The sequence below is a fragment of the Chanos chanos genome, chromosome 7 (assembly GCF_902362185.1).
Source record: "Chanos chanos chromosome 7, fChaCha1.1, whole genome shotgun sequence".
Lineage (NCBI taxonomy): Eukaryota > Metazoa > Chordata > Actinopteri > Gonorynchiformes > Chanidae > Chanos > Chanos chanos.
The window spans coordinates 22345822-22365447 of record NC_044501.1 but is presented as its reverse complement, the minus strand read 5'-3'; the positions used below and the strand labels follow the sequence as shown (position 1 = coordinate 22365447).

The 19626-nt window shown below is 42.6% G+C and overlaps 1 protein-coding gene across 1 annotated transcript in view; it reads right to left on the bottom strand.

The window, feature by feature from the left end:
* The window catches only part of chd6 (chromodomain helicase DNA binding protein 6), a 60283-nt gene that overhangs the window by 10146 nt on the left and 30511 nt on the right, over nucleotides 1-19626 (bottom strand). The window contains exons 12-28 of the mRNA XM_030779104.1: nucleotides 19356-19532; nucleotides 17525-17668; nucleotides 16071-16326; nucleotides 12604-12814; nucleotides 12120-12315; nucleotides 11606-11770; nucleotides 9408-9587; nucleotides 8599-8709; nucleotides 7989-8191; nucleotides 7178-7377; nucleotides 6447-6606; nucleotides 5782-5871; nucleotides 4635-4738; nucleotides 1481-1610; nucleotides 955-1090; nucleotides 823-832; nucleotides 297-543 (exon numbers count right to left, since the gene is read on the bottom strand). Of these exons, the coding sequence (XP_030634964.1) occupies nucleotides 297-543; nucleotides 823-832; nucleotides 955-1090; nucleotides 1481-1610; nucleotides 4635-4738; nucleotides 5782-5871; nucleotides 6447-6606; nucleotides 7178-7377; nucleotides 7989-8191; nucleotides 8599-8709; nucleotides 9408-9587; nucleotides 11606-11770; nucleotides 12120-12315; nucleotides 12604-12814; nucleotides 16071-16326; nucleotides 17525-17668; nucleotides 19356-19532 (2720 nt within the window). The remainder of the gene's footprint in view (nucleotides 1-296; nucleotides 544-822; nucleotides 833-954; nucleotides 1091-1480; nucleotides 1611-4634; nucleotides 4739-5781; nucleotides 5872-6446; nucleotides 6607-7177; nucleotides 7378-7988; nucleotides 8192-8598; nucleotides 8710-9407; nucleotides 9588-11605; nucleotides 11771-12119; nucleotides 12316-12603; nucleotides 12815-16070; nucleotides 16327-17524; nucleotides 17669-19355; nucleotides 19533-19626) is intronic.

Genomic DNA, 19626 nt, shown 5'->3' with positions numbered 1-19626 from the left:
TTATCATTTGCTTTGACAGAAGCTGGACAGAAAGCATGTGCATTTGCAACACTGAAATAGTGCAGCCTACCAACATTCAGTGAATAAACAATGTTCACTTCAAAACAAGCAAGCAAAAATACTGAGCGGGTTATAATTAAACCAATCAACTGAATAACTAAATACAATAATTGAAATAACTGAATGAATTTAATGAGCTACAATTAAACTGAATGAACTGGAGCTGACTTAATCTCTGAGTGAATAGCTGACAGTGACTCCAAATCATTTAGACCCCATGTCATGACATCACTCACCTCCTCTGCCACTCCAAGAATACTGGGTCAGGCTCGGCCGTACAGCGCCGTAGCTCCTCCCCCAGTTGCCAGGCAACCGGCCCGACGCCCTCGTGCACGAGGAAGTCGTGGCGAAGAGGCTCGCGACGCGTGTAACGCTGATAGGCCGTGATGAGACGGCGTAGACGTGCCGTGAGGGAGGAGCCTGTCGGCCACACCGCCCTACCCTGCTCCACAACCGTCTGCACGAAATCACATGGCACTGACGCTGCATGAACAGAGGAGAGAAGAGACAAAACAAAAGAAAAAGAAAAGCAAAGAAGGGATAAAGGGATAAAACAAGACATATAAGAAGCTGATTCAATTAAAACGGATCATTCACACACACTCACACACAATTACAGATATAAGTCTGTCTGATCCAAGCCAATGTGGCATTTGATTGGCTATAGTCACCCACACTCACCAGTGACAGAGGGCTGCAGTTTCTCAGGTGTGACTGGGAAAGAGCTGGTCTCCTCCTGTGAGGAGGAAAAAAACCACACACACAGAAATGTCTATTACTCTGAAAAATTAACTTGAACCCAAGTTTGTAATGTTAGACAAACGAGTGAGGAAATATACGTTTTAAATGTCAAAAACCGGTTCACACCTTAATCTCCTCTTTCCCCTCCTCCACTCCATTAGGCTTTTCATCTGCCTCTTCTTTCCCTTCTTCCTTCACCTCCTCTTTCACCTCGTCCTTCACCTCGTCCTTCACCTCTTCTTTTATCTCGTTCTTTACTTCCTCTTTCACTTCATCACTCTTGCAGACACTACAAAATGAACGCATAAATTAAACAAAACAAAACCCCCCAACAGATTTGTTTCACAGACACACAAATGTGAACTTTGGTGTCTTTTCACAGATGACCTACAGAAGGCTACACAAAACAGCTTTTAGAAATAACATTTATCAATATTTACAATAGTACTTTAAACCTGTCTTCTAAATATATTTAATTTTTTATACCTGTATCCTCTTAAAAATGAAATAAAAATGTATTCTTTACATACGAGTCATCTGTGTGTAGAGCAGTTGAGTGAGTTGAGGGTAACTTGGTGAAATGAAGGGGGGGGGGTGTCTTATTGGCGTTAGGTGTCAGGTAGGCAAGAACACCTGCTGAACGAGATACCCGTTGCTATTACAGAGGGACGTCAGTTACCTGTCAGGTAAATCTGTCACAGGTTCAACTCCCCCCTGTTCGGCTGACAGTGCGGCTTCGTCAGGCATACCCACACGCTCCAAGAAACAGAGTTTAGAGTCCGCACGCATGGCATTATATCGCTCATAGCCTGCAAACACAGATACACATATGCGCGCGCGCACACACACACACACACACACACACATACACAATCACCTACAGTTCAACCCAAAACATGACAAGTCTGAACTGTTTGACATTTGATAATGGCAGAGTAGTAACATGGAGAATTCCCATGTCCTGGCTAGAGGAGAGCCCTCCCAAAGTTTCCTCCTTCATGTCCAACTACAACCCAAGTCTTCAGAGAAATCTTAAACTAGAGAAGTTCTTGTGTCATCATGAAATATGTACATGTCTCAAAGTGTTTTCTTTTCTTCTTCACATTCAGGTTTAAGGCATTTTAATACCGCACCTGCAGATGTCTCACAGAATCCCATTCAAACGGCACTAACAAGAGGACTTGGATCTGACTGAAGTAACCACAGTCTCAGTTTAAAGCTGATTCGTACCTGATACTCCAGACTTTTTGTGTGTTGCTGTTGGTACTAAAGTGTGTGTGTCAGATGACAACCGTCTGCACGAAATCACACGGCACTGTGTCAGTCAGTGTGTTAAGTTTTATAGTATGCTTGCTTTTTCTGTTTTAAAGTGTTAAAGAGCACAGCAGAAAAAAGACAGATTGATGAGTACTGGGAACAAATGCAGTACATACACAAGACACTATTTTGCTCATCTACGCTGATAATATGTTCCCAGTCACTGATACTGTGCACTGTTATCTCATATTCTGTAGCCAAAAGGCTATTTTCCAAACATTGATGACATGTCTCAAGATGTTATACATAGTATTCTAGAAACATGTTAATGGAATTTTTTTCCCCAACATGTCTGGAGGTGATAACATGACACTGCATGTCTTCAGGTATGAGTTTCAAAACATGTCTCTAGATAGCCCTATTCTGGGGCCCCTCGTAGCTTAGGTTGCACCAAAGAATGGATTACTCTCTCTCTCCCTCTCTCTCACACATACACATGCACGCGCACACACACACACACACACACACGCACACACACACACATGCACATGCACGCGCGCCCCACAATGCTCACAACCCCCTAACTGGTACTACACAGCAAAACCATGGCATTTGATAACTTGTAAGTGTTATGTAAAACACTCACAGGGACCAGTACAGGTAAATGTATCACAGATATTGAACGATTTAATTGCTTTTTTTAACTGCATTTTTTAAATGGTGATAAATATTTGCGCTCTGAAAAAACATTGTCCATGCTATAACAAGGATTTTTGTCCATGTATGTGTGTATGTTATGGTAAATATGTGTTTGCCCAGTCAGCGGTCATTCACACAAGCTTAGTTGTTCCATCTGTATTACGTTAACAGAATTTGAATTATCATTCTGTCTGAATTAAAAACAAACACCCGCTTTGTTTAACCTTGCAAAGTTTCTCTCTGAGTGACCCAGGCGTTTAAATAAAAAGCTCAGGAAAAGGAACCAGGCCAGTAGACTGCAGGCAGGAAAAGGCCACAGAAAAATCAGATTGTAGCTTCGCTTTTGCTTCTCCATGTTGCCTCCACAGCACTCTATAACATCCAGCAAAGCTTCTACAGAAAACTTCTAATGAACAACTACTGAGAGTCAATGCAAAGTTCATTTAAAACTGTTGGAAACAAACAAACAAGCAAACAAACCAACAAATACATGCATCAATCCACACAATAAATATGGAGGTAACTTCTGAGGAAAAAAAACAAAACAAACAACAACAACAACAACAACAACAGAGAACTGGGCTTTGTAAAATATCCCTACTGTAAGTGTAGAGCAGTAAAACTACAAAGACTGAGTTGACCAGTGTCACACATTTAAAGTCATTTGTCTCAGAGCTGTGGGTTTACACTGTGATGTAGGGGGAGGTGGACGAGAGTGTCAGCTGTGCTCGTGTCTGTGTTTACTGTTACAGTATTACAGTATGTAAATTTCATACAGACGATTTGGTGTTAGTTATGACTATAATCTTGGGGTGTGTGTGGGTGTGTGTATCATGCAGGGCGGTGCAGCTGTAGACCAGTGTAGTGGCAGGAGGGGTGTACCTGCTTAAGGCAGTGGCATACAGTGTGTACCTGTGGTGTTTCAAGGCACTCTCCTGCTTTGTCAGTTCACTGGATGTTTTAACAACTCATTCACTCACTGTCTGACTTATTGCCATAGCAAAACAGTCACAATAAAAGTCATTATAAAGTCACATACACAGTGTAGCTGTCAAAGCAGCTTAATGTTGTTTGGCACAGGAGCTTATCCAGTGTCCAAACACAACCATCTCTTTTTATTAAAGAAAGCCCAATGTTCCTTACTGCAGCTGCTGGAAAACTCCTCTGTAAACTAACCTAGTGTTGAAACATAGAGGAAATACACAGAGCTATATTTGGTCATTGTTTCCTGTGTTATTCATGTGTGGTGAGCATAATCTTCTATTTCTCAGTGTTATTTATTATACAAGCTTTTACACAGCGGGTTCTCAGAGAGCTTGGTGAACAAAAACTCTGAGAAGTGTTACTCTGATCATTCTACTTTAAGACCTAGCATGATTCAATCTAATGAGCTAATCTACTTACAATCAAGATTACAGTTACAAATAAATATGAACATTTCAGCAAATTATTTGTAATTCACTCTGTGATTTTTTAAAATACTTTAAAACATTTCAAGATGTTTTCAGAAGCGTGTCTCAAGACCTTTCAGAGCATGACTATAAACCGCCTGCTATTTTTAGCACTTTCTTCCGGTTGCTTCCAGCTCCCTTAGCAGGAGTCCAGTATAATCCGGGGCTTTGTAATCACACACAAAAACATACACACGCAGACTCACACACGCACGCGCACACACACGCACACACACACACACAGAGCATCAGAATCTAGTAACCTCACCTTCAGCTTACTGTATAAATACACAAACACATGTACACACACGCAGACACCCACACACACTCACTACCAAGGTTAAAAAAAAAAAGAGGTTAGTATAAGAATAGACGGACAGGACAGGTCATCGTAAAAGCAGGATTCCCAGACATTCCCAGTCTCACCGTGTTTGTGCACTCCTATGAGGAGGGATTTGTCAGCCTCAGCATCCCACCAGCCAGCTGGAATCTCGATATAATCAATATCAGGCAGAGCAACCTCCAGTTTACTGTATAAACACACAAACACACACAGAGAACATCAGAATCTAGTAAACTCACTTCCACTTTACTGTATAAGTACACACACACACATACACTCACACTCACACACACACACACACACACACACAGCATAAGAACCTAGCAACCTCACCCCCCAGTTTACTGCATAAATAGAGACACACACACACACACACACACACACACACATACAGACCATCAGAATCTAGTACTCTCACCCCCAGTTTACTGAACAAATACACAAACAAACATCACACACACACAGAGCATCAGAACCTAGTAACCTCTCCCCCAGTTTACTGAATAAATACACACACAGCATCAGAACCTAGTACTCTCACCATCAGTTTACTTCTTCAACACACATACACATACACAGCATCAGAACATAATAACCTCACCTACACAAAACACAACACATCTGAAACACACTCAGTGGAAATACAGACAGATACACTAAAAAGTAAACTAGTAAAAGGATCTGGATCTATATTACGTGATGCAGAGAGAAAAGGTGCATTAGTACAGCAGATTTACTGTTAAAATACAGTTATATATCACATTGCCTCTCTGATCTGCTGTTCCTAACACAGAACTAGGGGATGAGGGGAATGCTGGGCAATGTAAGACCTAAGGCCTAAAAACATGGATCAGTAAAATGTATTTAACCAAACACTAAAACAATCACACCTACTGAAATCCTAACCCTACACTAAATATGAGAAAAACAGAATAAGTGTACTGCATCCTCAGTGCATCAGCCAGTAAAGGACATATCATACATACAATAGGAATGACAAAAAGTATTAAACTGATTTGGTCGCACACACACACACATACACCCACACACACACACACAATGCCAGGGCTCTGTCTCAGATATGTTTAGCAAACCACACAAGGGACTCTATTAGATCAATGACAGACTAACTGTTAAAATGCAGTTACACATCGTATGGTCCCTCATTTAAAGATCTACAGGTCCTAACAGCAAACTGGGTGGCGAGGTACATTCTGGGTAATGTAGTACCTGGCAGGAATTCCCTCCAGCGCTTGGTCAGCTGCCTCTCCCAGCACTTCCACCTTCAGGTAGTAAAGCATCCGCACCCTCAGAAGGACTCTGTCAGAGACATAAACACACTCCTTTACCCTCAGTTACTGAAAGTGTCTGTACCTCAAAACCGTCCATAACAGAGGACAAACCACCCTCTCTCTTTGGCCAGAACTACTACAACTGACACTGTAGAATCTCTGCCAAAGAATAAACACATGCCTAAAGACATCCAAAACAAAACACATATACACACGGACACACACACACACACACACACACACACACACACACACACACACAAACAAAGCGTCTTCAAAAGAGCAAAACCACGGCATATTAAATCAAGGTTTATAAAAACAAGTGTTTTGTTCAATTTTTCCTTTCTCTCATTTCACAACTAATGTTGTTTTTTTCACTGTCTTCACAATCTCAGTACTTATAAATGATATAAATCAGATTTTATCAGGTCACGTGGAGCACTTCTCGGTTTGAACAGAACTAATACACTGGTGATTAAAGAACAGTTTCAGGGCAGGACTAGGCTAAAAAAAAGGCTTCACTAAATAAATTAGCACGAGCTAAAATGATCAAATGTAAAGAAGTTGCTCACAGCTGAAAAAGAGAGTGACAATAAGACTCACTTGTTGCAGTGCTGTTTGAGATGTTTCTTATAGCTGTCATCCTGGAGCACCACCTCTGGATTACAGTGAACCAGCCAATCAGCGTTGCTCAGCTCCGGGGGACTCAGCTGGTTCTTCAGCTTCTTGCCTTTACGACCCCGGGGCACGGGTGCAGACAGACCTGCATTCATGAGTGGGAAAGGTCACTGTTTCAACTGTGACACACACATACATACAAACACACATACATACACACACGTACACACATACACGCACAAACACACACTCTTTAAAAATTTCTTTCTGAATCATTCTGTTTGATCCAATAATGAACTCAAGGTTTCCTCAGATGTGTCCTCATCTGGAACCAGTTTCTGTGACTGTCTAAATGAGCACCATGGAAGGCCCTCAGCACTGGGAATAGAGTTGTACTGGAGATGACAAACACACAGCAGGAGTTCATTCATTCCAGACTGCTGAACGCTGGTGGGAAAGGAAACTAAAGGGAAACAGTAATTTTCATCCATTGTTTGAAAGAATGGATGGATGAAGGAATGGATGAATGAATAGACGGATGGATGGATGGATGGATGGATGGATGGATGGATGGATGGATGGATGGACAGCTGGATGAGTAGATGGATAGTGGGACTGATTAATGGATTGGACATTTGGATCTCACAGTTTCACAGATTGGTAGATGGCTGGAAGAGCTGATGGTTGCATGGAGGAAAAGTTGGATGGAATCTTACCAGAGTGATTCTGCAGGGCTTGGTTGTGTCCGTCCTTCGTGGGCGTGATCAGGTCCCAGATGAAACTTTTGATTTTGTCGTCCCCTTTATAGTGACGGACACAGTAGACCAGCAGAGCCCGACACAGCAGCTCCATGTCCCGCTCCGTCAGGTGCCACTTAAAACGCCCATGATTCAGAATGTCCTTCCACCGACCCCAACTGGATCCAGTCAGAGAGACAGAGAGAGGACGAGAATAGAAGAGAGGGATGTGCAGAGGGAGTAAAGATAAGAGGGAGAGACACAGACAAACAGCAAGAGAAGAACGTGGGGAAGAGAGTCAGTGGGCAAACAGCAGTGAGACACGGGTCAAAGAGCATGACACAGAGTCAGAGAAGGAGAGTGGAAATGAGTGAGAAAGAGAGAGGAACAGAGAGAGAGAGAGACAGAGAGAGACAGACAGACAGGGAGGGGGCCCGTTGGGTGAGTGTAGAGAAACCATCCACACAGAGAGAGAGGGAGGGAGAAAGAGACAAAGAACACAGTTTAATTAAAGGGCTAATCCAAGTGAGACAAAGAGAGCAGAGCTAACAATGAATAGTAAATTAAATACTTCAAAAGCTGCAATTAAACCAGTCACGAGGGCTTAGGCGTTCCTGACCCTGAGCTGAATGTACCCCCACAGAGCATTTGGCCAAACCAAAGCACAATTACAACCCCACAGAGAGCTTCTCTCTTCAACTTCAGAAGCCGCTGCCAGTTTTAAAAAACACACATAATACTCTTTAATATTTCACCTCAACATGTCTTTCCCTTAAATAAAAACACAAACCCAAATATCAGGAGGTTCCTCTCCACGCGGAAGCACTCTGCTCGTAAATAGCGGCGGTTCCTGTCGTTAAGGCGCCGCGTGCGGCACGGCCGCTCCTCAGAGTCGCTGTCCAGCTCTGAGAACTCCATCAGCTCATCGTCTTCAAACGAGTTGTAGTGTCGTGTCTGCTTCCGCACGCGAGGCGTGTCGATCACCAAACTGTCCTAGGAGGTGCAAGGACATTATATAGCAGATATTAAAGAATCAGTGGCACACACACACACATACACACACACAATGAAACTCACAGACAGAGGTGTAACAGATGTCAGATGTTAACATACTAAACACGCACGCACGCACACACGCGCACACACACACGCACACACGCACTCACACGACTCAACCTTTTCGTCTCTCGGTTGTATTTCTTTCCCCTTCATTAATGCAGCCCATCTGCTCCGTCTATGATGAGAGCCAGAAATTCAAACGGCTCTCCTCCACCTCCCCCACACTTCTCTCTCTCTCTCCTTCTGTCTCTCTCTCCTTCTGTCTCTCTCTCCTTCTCCCTACGCCTTTTTTCAACATTGGAATGGCATTTAGGCCGGAGCTCCTGAGCTTCTCCACTCACCTTCTCCGCCTTGGAGTCAATCTCCAGCTCGGCAATTTTGGCCCATTTCTGCCAAAAGTTGGGATCATCGAGAGAGATGTCAGTTCTGTTTCCAGATGACACAAAACTGGCCTGTTTCAAGAAAAAATAAAGGACCAATCAAAGGAGGGAATTTCAGACGTGCGACAGACTGACAGAAAAGAAGAGTGAAATCGGATGCCAAGGTCACATGACATAAAACAGAGTGACAGAAAAGAAGAGTGGACTCAGAGGCCGAGGTCACATGACATAAAACAGAATGCGTGAGGTGTGGAATCAGACCCTGTGCAAACTTTCCATGCATCATTACGTTTTCCATATGGAAAAAAAAAAAAACACACACACACACACACACACACACAATCTGAACTTTTAAAACACACCGTGTTGTATTAAATAACTAGTTTATTTCTGACCAAATCAACAGCTTGTTTTTATTTACATTACTATCAATCAGGTTTCAGTAGGCACAGCCATGCAGTTACACTGAATTTGTGTAATTCTACCGAGTTCTGGAACTTTCCATTGACTGTTTGGCAGCTTGACAGTTTAGATACTAGAGGACATTAGATGCTCCTTATACCACCACACACAAACACAGATACACCCACAAACACACCGACAGAGCACACCAAAAAATGAATCAAACTCTCCACAAAAACATCAACAATTAGAGCGTTGTGTTTTTCACCTTCGGGCAGCTCTAGCAGCTTATTAGTTTATTATTGTTTAGTCTGAGAACTCCACTTGAGACAGGCCGAAGAGAGCAGAGCAGCGAGGACAAGCTGTACCTTGGCAAAAGTGGAGCCCTTCCCTTCGGACTGGATGGTGATGGTCTGCGTGCGGCGCTGGAGAATCTGATCGATATCTTCCTCGCAGAACTTCGAGCCTTCATCTTCCTCGTCCATGAGTGCGCCATATGCCCCTTTCCTCAAGAGGTCTTCCACCTCCATCTTAGACAGCTGCTGCACCTGGAGGACAGGAATCCATAGGCACTCAGCCAAAGACATCACTCTTTTACATCTGGGTCAAAGAGGAAAGGCTTGGCACTAGGGATTTACCTGATTAATCGATGATTAGTAAAACAATTAACACCAGTAACTTCACTTTGGGTTGAAAAAGCATCATGAATATATAGAAGAAAAAAGATTCAAGGCCAAAGAATAAAAATCCTATCCACTCAAATGACTTAAATCCTCTCAGCTTGTTGCTATTCGTAATGCAAAACTAGTTAGACCACTTGTCTTCATTTGTTACATTTGTAACATTAGTAACATCCCATTTATGCTTGTTACATTTGTAGCATTAGTAAAATATCTTTTACATTAGTTACATTTGTGACAATAGTTACATCATCATTTTACATTTGCAACATTAGTTACATTAACTAATGTAAAATATTAGAAACATACAAGACTTCTTTTCTCTTCAATACTTTCCTATTTTAATAAATTATATGAAATTTGCACAATAACTTTAAAAGAGCTGCTGAGCTTCAGGCAATGATGTCTTAGTGACGTTATACCAATGGGCAAATGGCATAATATAGCCACATAACTTATGACTCTATAATTTAATATAGACTCCCTGGTGGATTTGTGAAAAAATACTCTCTTTTGTGCATATTGTGGGAAAACAGGAAGGGAGGGCTAAGTTACATTGGCCATGCTTGTGCTGCTCTTGTGTAGGTGAGCTGAAATCCTGATCCGTCAGTGAGCATAAGTTTGAACAGAGTTTTGTTACTGCGACAAACATCTTTTACACACATGAAAACAGTCTCCCTGGGTGACACCTGTGCTGTTTCCATTGATAGTTTAGGTGTAGAAAGCAGAGGGAAGGGACATTCAATTCTCCAAGCCTTGTTGATCACATGCCTTTTTATCTAAATTTAACAAACAAGTACACAAATACTTCTCTGTGCCTATGCCATGGTAGATACTTTGGTCTAAAGCATTGAAAACCCATTCACAAAGCCTGTAGTCAGGAAACGTATTGCCTGTGGAATCACTCACAGTTTTATTGATAAACTGTGTAACAGACTTTATTTTAACGATCATCAATTATTTGGTCGTTAACATCGATGATTACTGATCAAAAGAATTATTTAAAAGATACATCCCTAGCTAGGAAACCTCAAAATTAGCAGAGTTGAACTTCATAAACAGTTTCTCTTGTGGAGAAACGTCGTAAGCATTTTTTAAAGAAAGGTTTTGTAAAGTATGCAGTAATAGCTAGGAACTGACTGATTATTAAGCTGAACTAAGGTGCTGAGTGCACAGAAACCATGTTAAAAGGCTGCCTTTGTGTAGGCACTCACCCCATTCAGACTGCCTTTGTGTAGGCACTCACCCCATTCAGACTGCCTTTGTGTAGGCACTCACCCCATTCAGACTGCCTGTGTGTAGGCACTCACCCCATTCAGACTGCCTTTGTGTAGGCACTCACCCCATTCAGACTGCCTGTGTGTAGGCACTCACCCCATTCAGACTGCCTGTGTGTAGGCACTCACCCCATTCAGACTGCCTGTGTGTAGGCACTCACCCCATTCAGACTGCCTTTGTGTAGGCACTCACCCCATTCAGACTGCCTGTGTGTAGGCACTCACCCCATTCAGACTGCCTGTGTGTAGGCACTCACCCCATTCAGACTGCCTGTGTGTAGGCACTCACCCCATTCAGACTGCCTGTGTGTAGGCACTCACCCCATTCAGACTGCCTTTGTGTAGGCACTCACCCCATTCAGACTGCCTGTGTGTAGGCACTCACCCCATTCAGACTGCCTGTGTGTAGGCACTCACCCCATTCAGACTGCCTTTGTGTAGGCACTCACCCCATTCAGACTGCCTTTGTGTAGGCACTCACCCCATTCAGACTGCCTTTGTGTAGGCACTCACCCCATTCAGACTGCCTTTGTGTAGGCACTCACCCCATTCAGACTGCCTGTGTGTAGGCACTCACCCCATTCAGACTGCCTTTGTGTAGGCACTCACCCCATTCAGACTGCCTTTGCGGTTGATGTCCTGCAGAACGGCTTTATCCAGTCCCAGTTTCAGACTGGCCTTATCGAACATCTCCCTCTCGTACGAGTTCCTCGTGATGAGTCGGTAAACCTTGACCGCTTTGCTCTGGCCAATCCGGTGACAGCGAGCCTGGGCCTACCAGGGCAGTAAAATCATTTCATAATGATCAGCACATCACCTGAGACTTGCAGCTTGATGGATGGATGGATATCTTAATAAGATATGAATCCAGTCTACACTATGAGTTTAAGGCCAGTAAGAAAGCCTGCACACAGGCCAATGTAAGCACTGTTACTAAATGTGTACAACTGTGAATGTTTTCTCAAACTTCTTGCCCTCAACCCTGAGCTATTATGTTATTACATTAAGTTTGATATCTGTGCATTTTCAACAGAAATGAAATGATCTGAGGGAAGATGGGACATGAAACATGTTTTAGAAAATGAGGTCTGGGTTTTATAAATGTGAGAGTTGACCCTCTGACCTGCAGGTCGTTCTGAGGGTTCCAGTCTGAGTCAAAGATAATGCAGGTGTCTGCTGCAGTGAGGTTGATGCCAAGCCCACCGGCGCGGGTACACAGCAGAAACACAAACCGGTCCGAGTCAGCTTTACAGAACCGGTCGATCGCCGCCTGCCGCAGGTTCCCACGCACTCTCCCGTCAATGCGCTCGTATGTGTATCTAAGGTCAAAACACCAGCGCACACATGACACACACATACATATATATGACAAACACACACACTCAGACATGCCAGAATCAACACAAAATTATACCGTTATAATTATAATCATAATCATAACGTTACAATTGGTTCTGCATTTTTCGGACCAAATAACCAGTCGTTCACTGTTAATTTCCAGTATTTATAAATAATGTTTATGTCATAGTAGGCTGCTACTTCGCGGCAGTGCTGCATGCCTTTGTGACGGGCCCGATGTTTCACCGTCATGACTGCCTCATTCTCACCTCCTCTGGATGAGGTAGTCTTCCAGGATGTCTAGACAGCGGACCATCTGAGAGAAGACCAGCACTTTGTGTCCTCCTGCAATAAGCTTGGGCAGGAGCTTGTCTATCAGCACCAGCTTGCCTGCAGCCTGGATCATGGCCTGCAGCTGAAAGTCTGAAGCTTCTGGAGAATGTGTTTTTTTAAAGCTCTCCAGAATCTTCTCCTCAGCACCTGACAGCAGTGGAGAGAAAAAGGTATTTAGAGCATGTGTGTACGTGATAGCACATATTCGAAGATGATTTAGCGTACAGTGGACTAAAAAAATTGCATAAAATTTTCCTCTTTCAGGTTTGACTGTGAGGAGACTTCATTTAGAGGTTAGATCACTATGATAAAATCACCTGTAATAAGGTTAAGGGTGTGCGTGTGTAAAATGACCTGTAATGAGGTTAAGGGTGTGTGTGTAAAATCACCTGTAATGAGGTTAAGGGTGTGTGTGTAAAATGACCTGTAATGAGGTTAAGGGTGTGTGTGTGAAATGACCTGTAATGAGGTTAAGGGTGTGTGTGTAAAATCACCTGTAATGAGGTTAAGGGTGTGTGTGTAAAATGACCTGTAATGAGGTTAAGGGTGTGTGTGTAAAATGACCTGTAATGAGGTTAAGGGTGTGTGTGTAAAATGACCTGTAATGAGGTTAAGGGTGTGTGTGTGTAAAATCACCTGTAATGAGGTTAAGGGTGTGTGTGTAAAATCACCTGTATTGAGGTTAAGGGTGTGTGTGTAAAATCACCTGTAATGAGGTTAAGGGTGTGTGTGTAAAATCACTTGTACTGAGGTTAAGGGTGTGTGTGTAAAATCACCTGTAATGAAGTTAAGGGTGTGTGTGTAAAATCACCTGTAATGAGGTTAAGGGTGTGTGTGTAAAATGACCTGTAATGAGGTTAAGGGTGTGTGTGTAAAATCACTTGTACTGAGGTTAAGGGTGTGTGTGTAAAATCACTTGTACTGAGGTTAAGGGTGTGTGTGTAAAATCACCTGTAATGAGGTTAAGGGTGTGTGTGTAAAATGACCTGTAATGAGGTTAAGGGTGTGTGTGTAAAATCACCTGTAATGAAGTTAAGGGTGTGTGTGTGAAATGACCTGTAATGAGGTTAAGGGTGTGTGTGTAAAATCACTTGTACTGAGGTTAAGGGTGTGTGTGTAAAATCACCTGTAATGAGGTTAAGGGTGTGTGTGTGAAATGACCTGTAATGAGGTTAAGGGTGTATGTGTAAAATCACCTGTAATGAGGTTAAGGGTGTGTGTGTAAAATGACCTGTAATGAGGTTAAGGGTGTGTGTGTAAAATGACCTGTAATGAGGTTAAGGGTGTGTGTGTAAAATCACTTGTACTGAGGTTAAGGGTGTGTGTGTAAAATGACCTGTAATGAGGTTAAGGGTGTGTGTGTGAAATGACCTGTAATGAGGTTAAGGGTGTGTGTGTAAAATCACTTGTACTGAGGTTAAGGGTGTGTGTGTAAAATGACCTGTACTGAGGTTAAGGGTGTGTGTGTAAAATGACCTGTAATGAGGTTAAGGGTGTGTGTGTAAAATCACTTGTACTGAGGTTAAGGGTGTGTGTGTAAAATGACCTGTAATGAGGTTAAGGGTGTGTGTGTGAAATGACCTGTAATGAGGTTAAGGGTGTGTGTGTAAAATGACCTGTAATGAGGTAAGGGTGTGTGTGTAAAATGACCTGTAATGAGGTTAAGGGTGTGTGTGTAAAATCACTTGTACTGAGGTTAAGTGTGTGTGTGTAAAATGACCTGTAATGAGGTTAAGGGTGTGTGTGTGAAATGACCTGTAATGAGGTTAAGGGTGTGTGTGTGAAATGACCTGTAATGAGGTTAAGGGTGTGTGTGTGAAATGACCTGTAATGAGGTTAAGGGTGTGTGTGTGAAATGACCTGTAATGAGGTTAAGGGTGTGTGTGTAAAATGACCTGTAATGAGGTAAGGGTGTGTGTGTAAAATGACCTGTAATGAGGTTAAGGGTGTGTGTGTGTAAAATCACTTGTACTGAGGTTAAGTGTGTGTGTGTAAAATGACCTGTAATGAGGTTAAGGGTGTGTGTGTGAAATGACCTGTAATGAGGTTAAGGGTGTGTGTGTGAAATGACCTGTAATGAGGTTAAGGGTGTGTGTGTGAAATGACCTGTAATGAGGTTAAGGGTGTGTGTGTGAAATGAACTGTAATGAGGTTAAGGGTGTGTGTGTAAAATCACTTGTACTGAGGTTAAGGGTGTGTGTGTAAAATGACCTGTAATGAGGTTAAGGGTGTGTGTGTAAAATCACCTGTAATGAGGTTAAGGGTGTGTGTGTGAAATGACCTGTACTGAGGTTAAGGGTGTGTGTGTAAAATCACCTGTAATGAGGTTAAGGGTGTGTGTGTAAAATCACCTGTAATGAGGTTAAGGGTGTGTGTGTAAAATCACTTGTACTGAGGTTAAGGGTGTGTGTGTAAAATCACCTGTAATGAAGTTAAGGGTGTGTGTGTGAAATGACCTGTAATGAGGTTAAGGGTGTGTGTGTAAAATGACCTGTAATGAGGTTAAGGGTGTGTGTGTAAAATGACCTGTAATGAGGTTAAGGGTGTGTGTGTGAAATGACCTGTAATGAGGTTAAGGGTGTGTGTGTAAAATCACCTGTAATGAGGTTAAGGGTGTGTGTGTAAAATCACCTGTAATGAGGTTAAGGGTGTGTGTGTAAAATGACCTGTAATGAGGTTAAGGGTGTGTGTGTGAAATGACCTGTAATGAGGTTAAGGGTGTGTGTGTAAAATCACCTGTAATGAGGTTAAGGGTGTGTGTGTAAAATGACCTGTAATGAGGTTAAGGGTGTGTGTGTAAAATGACCTGTAATGAGGTTAAGGGTGTGTGTGTAAAATGACCTGTAATGAGGTTAAGGGTGTGTGTGTGTAAAATCACCTGTAATGAGGTTAAGGGTGTGTGTGTAAAATGACCTGTATTGAGGTTAAGGGTGTGTGTGTAAAATGACCTGTAATGAGGTTAAGGGTGTGTGTGTAAAATGACCTGTAATGAGGTTAAGGGTGTGTGTGTAAAATCACCTGTAATGAAGTTAAGGGTGTGTGTGTGAAATGACCTGTAATGAGGTTAAGGGTGTGTGTGTAAAATCACTTGTACTGAGGTTAAGGGTGTGTGTGTAAAATCACCTGTAATGAGGTTAAGGGTGTGTGTGTGAAATGACCTGTAATGAGGTTAAGGGTGTATGTGTAAAATCACCTGTAATGAGGTTAAGGGTGTGTGTGTAAAATGACCTGTACTGAGGTTAAGGGTGTGTGTGTAAAATGACCTGTAATGAGGTTAAGGGTGTGTGTGTAAAATGACCTGTAATGAGGTTAAGGGTGTGTGTGTGAAATGACCTGTAATGAGGTTAAGGGTGTGTGTGTGAAATGACCTGTAATGAGGTTAAGGGTGTGTGTGTAAAATCACCTGTAATGAGGTAAGGGTGGTTGCAGCACTTGCGTAGCTCCATCATAGTATTGATCAGGTTAGGCATGTTGTGCTGGTTGGCTCCTTTGGCGAGGAACGTGAAGTTCTTCTCTAGGATGGCACGGTAGTATTTCTTCTGGATGTTGGTGAGCTCCACCTCGATGATTGTCTCCTCTTTCGGGGCCAGGTTCTTCTCCACGTCGTCCTTCAGTCTCCTAAGCATCATGGGCTTCAGAATAGCCTGTAGTTTCTTCACCTGGAGGTTTGACAGTGCATGCCTGGGGCTTAGTACTGGCCAGCAAGGTTAATGCTGGACCACACAAATGATCTTTGTGAATGACCTTTGTTGATGCTTTGGGTGTCATGTGACAAGCCTGCTCTGACAGTTATGGCCCTTAATGATTCAGCACCTAAGCGTGTTGTCTCTTTGGCAACCACACGCCTGCCATGTGTTTTCATGTAGTTTTTCCCTTCTTCTCTGCCAACAAACACATATAATGCACATAGTTCCTCCACACGACTACGTCTGTTACCTTACAATGTTCAAGCAGGTGCTCTACACTGGAGCGGCTCTACCTAACTGTGAAACTAACATTAAAAATATCAAAACTGCTTCTTTTACTTTGTCACGACATGTTGTCCAACAGTTCTCTTCTGAGGCGTAAATTAGCCTTTAGATATTTAGACCACTGATCTGAGTTCTCCCAGATGTTTGAAACCCTTATCCTAAACATGGAAAAGCTGACTCATATTTCCAATCATAACAGATCCTTATTGCCTGTGGTAAACTGGTGATAGCCTGATTCTGGTGCACTGTGCGAGGAAGTCTGTGACTATATGAATCGGTACAGAACTGTCTATTCATCTGGGAGTCCAGATGAAAAATAAATTTAACTGTGAGTTATCTCCTTCTACACATTGTGTGGGTTCACGACTATTGACTATGACTGTAAAAAAAAAAAAAAAAGTGCTTTGGTACTTTTCCAGTATTTTACCCTACAGGTTTTAAATTTTCATGGGTAACTCTAATTATAGGTATAATTCTACAAGTAGGGAAATCTAAATATAGGTCTCAGGCCTTGATTGGATGAATAATGTTGTTAGGGACTTCAGAGCCAATAGAATTGCAAAGAGCATAAAAAAATAATGTTCTACTAAGCATGATAAATCTGTATCAGGGTTGTTGCATTGCCCTTAGATGTGCAGGAAAACAAAATATCTTCATTAAGTGTCATTTCCTCCAAAGAGCTGTGCTAACATCACATTAAACATTACATTTAACATTACATTACATATCTCAGATCACAGAGCAATTGTTGTGTATTTATGGCTTCACTTTCTGTTTCACAAACTTTTTGGGGTTTTTTTTTGCACTTTTTTGGACCGCCTGAAACTGTCTGGACACAACACTGCATTTTGCTCTATCTCCTGCAGTCAGGTCTGTGCCAACGCACCTGCTCCTCTGTTTTCAGATCCCCAAACTCCTCCAGGAAACTGCTCTCTGAGGGAAACTGAAGCGGCTCCAGAAAGTTGAGAAGGCTGAAGAGTTCCTCCACTGAGTTCTGCAGAGGTGTGCCCGTCAACAACACCTTGTGTTCCTGTAATCAGCACCATCACAATTCACCATGTGGTACAGCTAGACTCACAACCATACCAACACCTTGTGTTCCTGTAGTCAACAAAGTCAAAATTCACCATGTGGTACAGCTAGACTCACAACCATACTAACACCTTGTGTTCCTGTAGAGAACAGAGCAAAAATGTGGTATGTGTGGTACAGCTAGACTCACAACCATACTTCTGCTGGTGACTGGAGACTGTCAGAGTTTATAGTTCAGAAATGGCGAGTTAGGGACGATGGTTTGGTAATATACCTGCACAATTCAATAACTCAAATATTTCAGATTTATAAGCTTACTGAAATATGTGTGATCTCTCTAACCAGAGATACATATTTCAGCAGATCAGTTGTTTCCCTTGGCCTAACCAAGCCAAGATCATGGTGTCAGCTTAAAATAAACAAAGCTATAAACCTGTCTAAGATCAATCAGACTTTGATTGGATCTTTTTAAGACAACATGAACAGCTGTAAAAAAAAGCACACACAGTCACTGATTTTCAGACCAGCCCTGGGTCCTATGTGTACGTGGTGTTTAGTCCGATTGCTCGGTGCGTGACTTGCGTGTGAGTCACCCTTTGGGACGTGTCTGGCGCCTTCCGAGGCCAGGCTGACTTTTGCATCACGCCCTAGGTGACAGGTCACTCCAGTCAGCACTATGTGCTGGCAGGACTGTCGAAAACGTGGCTCTTTTCCCTCATAATTCACATGTGCTCACGAATGGCCATGAACAAACCAGTAAGACTCATCTCCAAGATACATCCAAGAATAGCCAGGCCAGAGCAGAGTATGCAGACAGGCATCTTTGTTCATGAGTTGTGTGCAGGACATTTCAGCAAAAGAGTCAGCTGATACTGAGTATGGGTCACTTTCAAACGTATAGATAAACTTTCAGACACTAAAAAATCTGATTTGAGGGACGAAACATGAAATTTTGTACACAGAGGGCTGCAATGTGAAGAGTGTAAGTACCATGGCTATAAGTTCACAATGCCATCCTCCAATAGTTTCACATTGACCCAGTGACATCTGATCTGCCTGCCAAGACTAAGGGACAGGGCTTCCAGGCTGACTCTGCACTCACAGGTCTGTATGTGCATGAGTCTATATGTCAGTAGACAAGATGACAGGGTTCTCATATGTACTCACAGTTACCCTGATGACATGGTACACAAATGCACTTCTGTGTGACTCTACCAGTGACCTGGGAATTATCTTCACACGTATGAACGCTGTGACTGATTAACAAAACTGAATGATAAAGACCAGCGCGTTTCAAGCAAATCACCAGTGAAATGACAGAAAGGACAGCAACACTGTTCAACATTACGTTGAGAAACACGCATCCAGTATCCCTCCATTTTTCTCCTGGTATCTGAAATTGCTCTCTTTATGCACACTGAAGCATACTAGAATAGCTGAGGCATTTTAAAAGCTTTAAATTCTCTGTGGTCTCTTGAATTTTCACCTGCAACTCTGATGAAACATATCTCTACAGGAATTGGCACATCCAATGAGTTTTTCAATCAGTTTCTCAAAATAAACTCTAAAGAGTGTGAACCTGTATCTGATGCTGGAATCCACATGTGGGCAATACTGCAGGTGTTCAGTGGGTTTTTGGGCTGTGCATGAGCAGAAAAAAGAGAGCGTGGGTAGAAAGGTCTCACCAGGTTCATGAGTTTCAGACCCTCCAGGAGTTTGCAGTTACGGTTTTTAAGGCGATGGGCTTCGTCTATGACCACACAACGCCAGTTAATCTTCTTCAGCTCTGGACAGTCAGCCATGATCATCTCAAATGTAGTGATCACACCTTGGAATTTAAACAGGCCCGGGACAACGTTCCCCTACACAGACATACAGAGAGAGAGAGAGAGAGAGAGAGATACAGAGAGAGTGAGAGAGAGAAATAGAAAGAAACACAGACAGACAGAAAGCGCA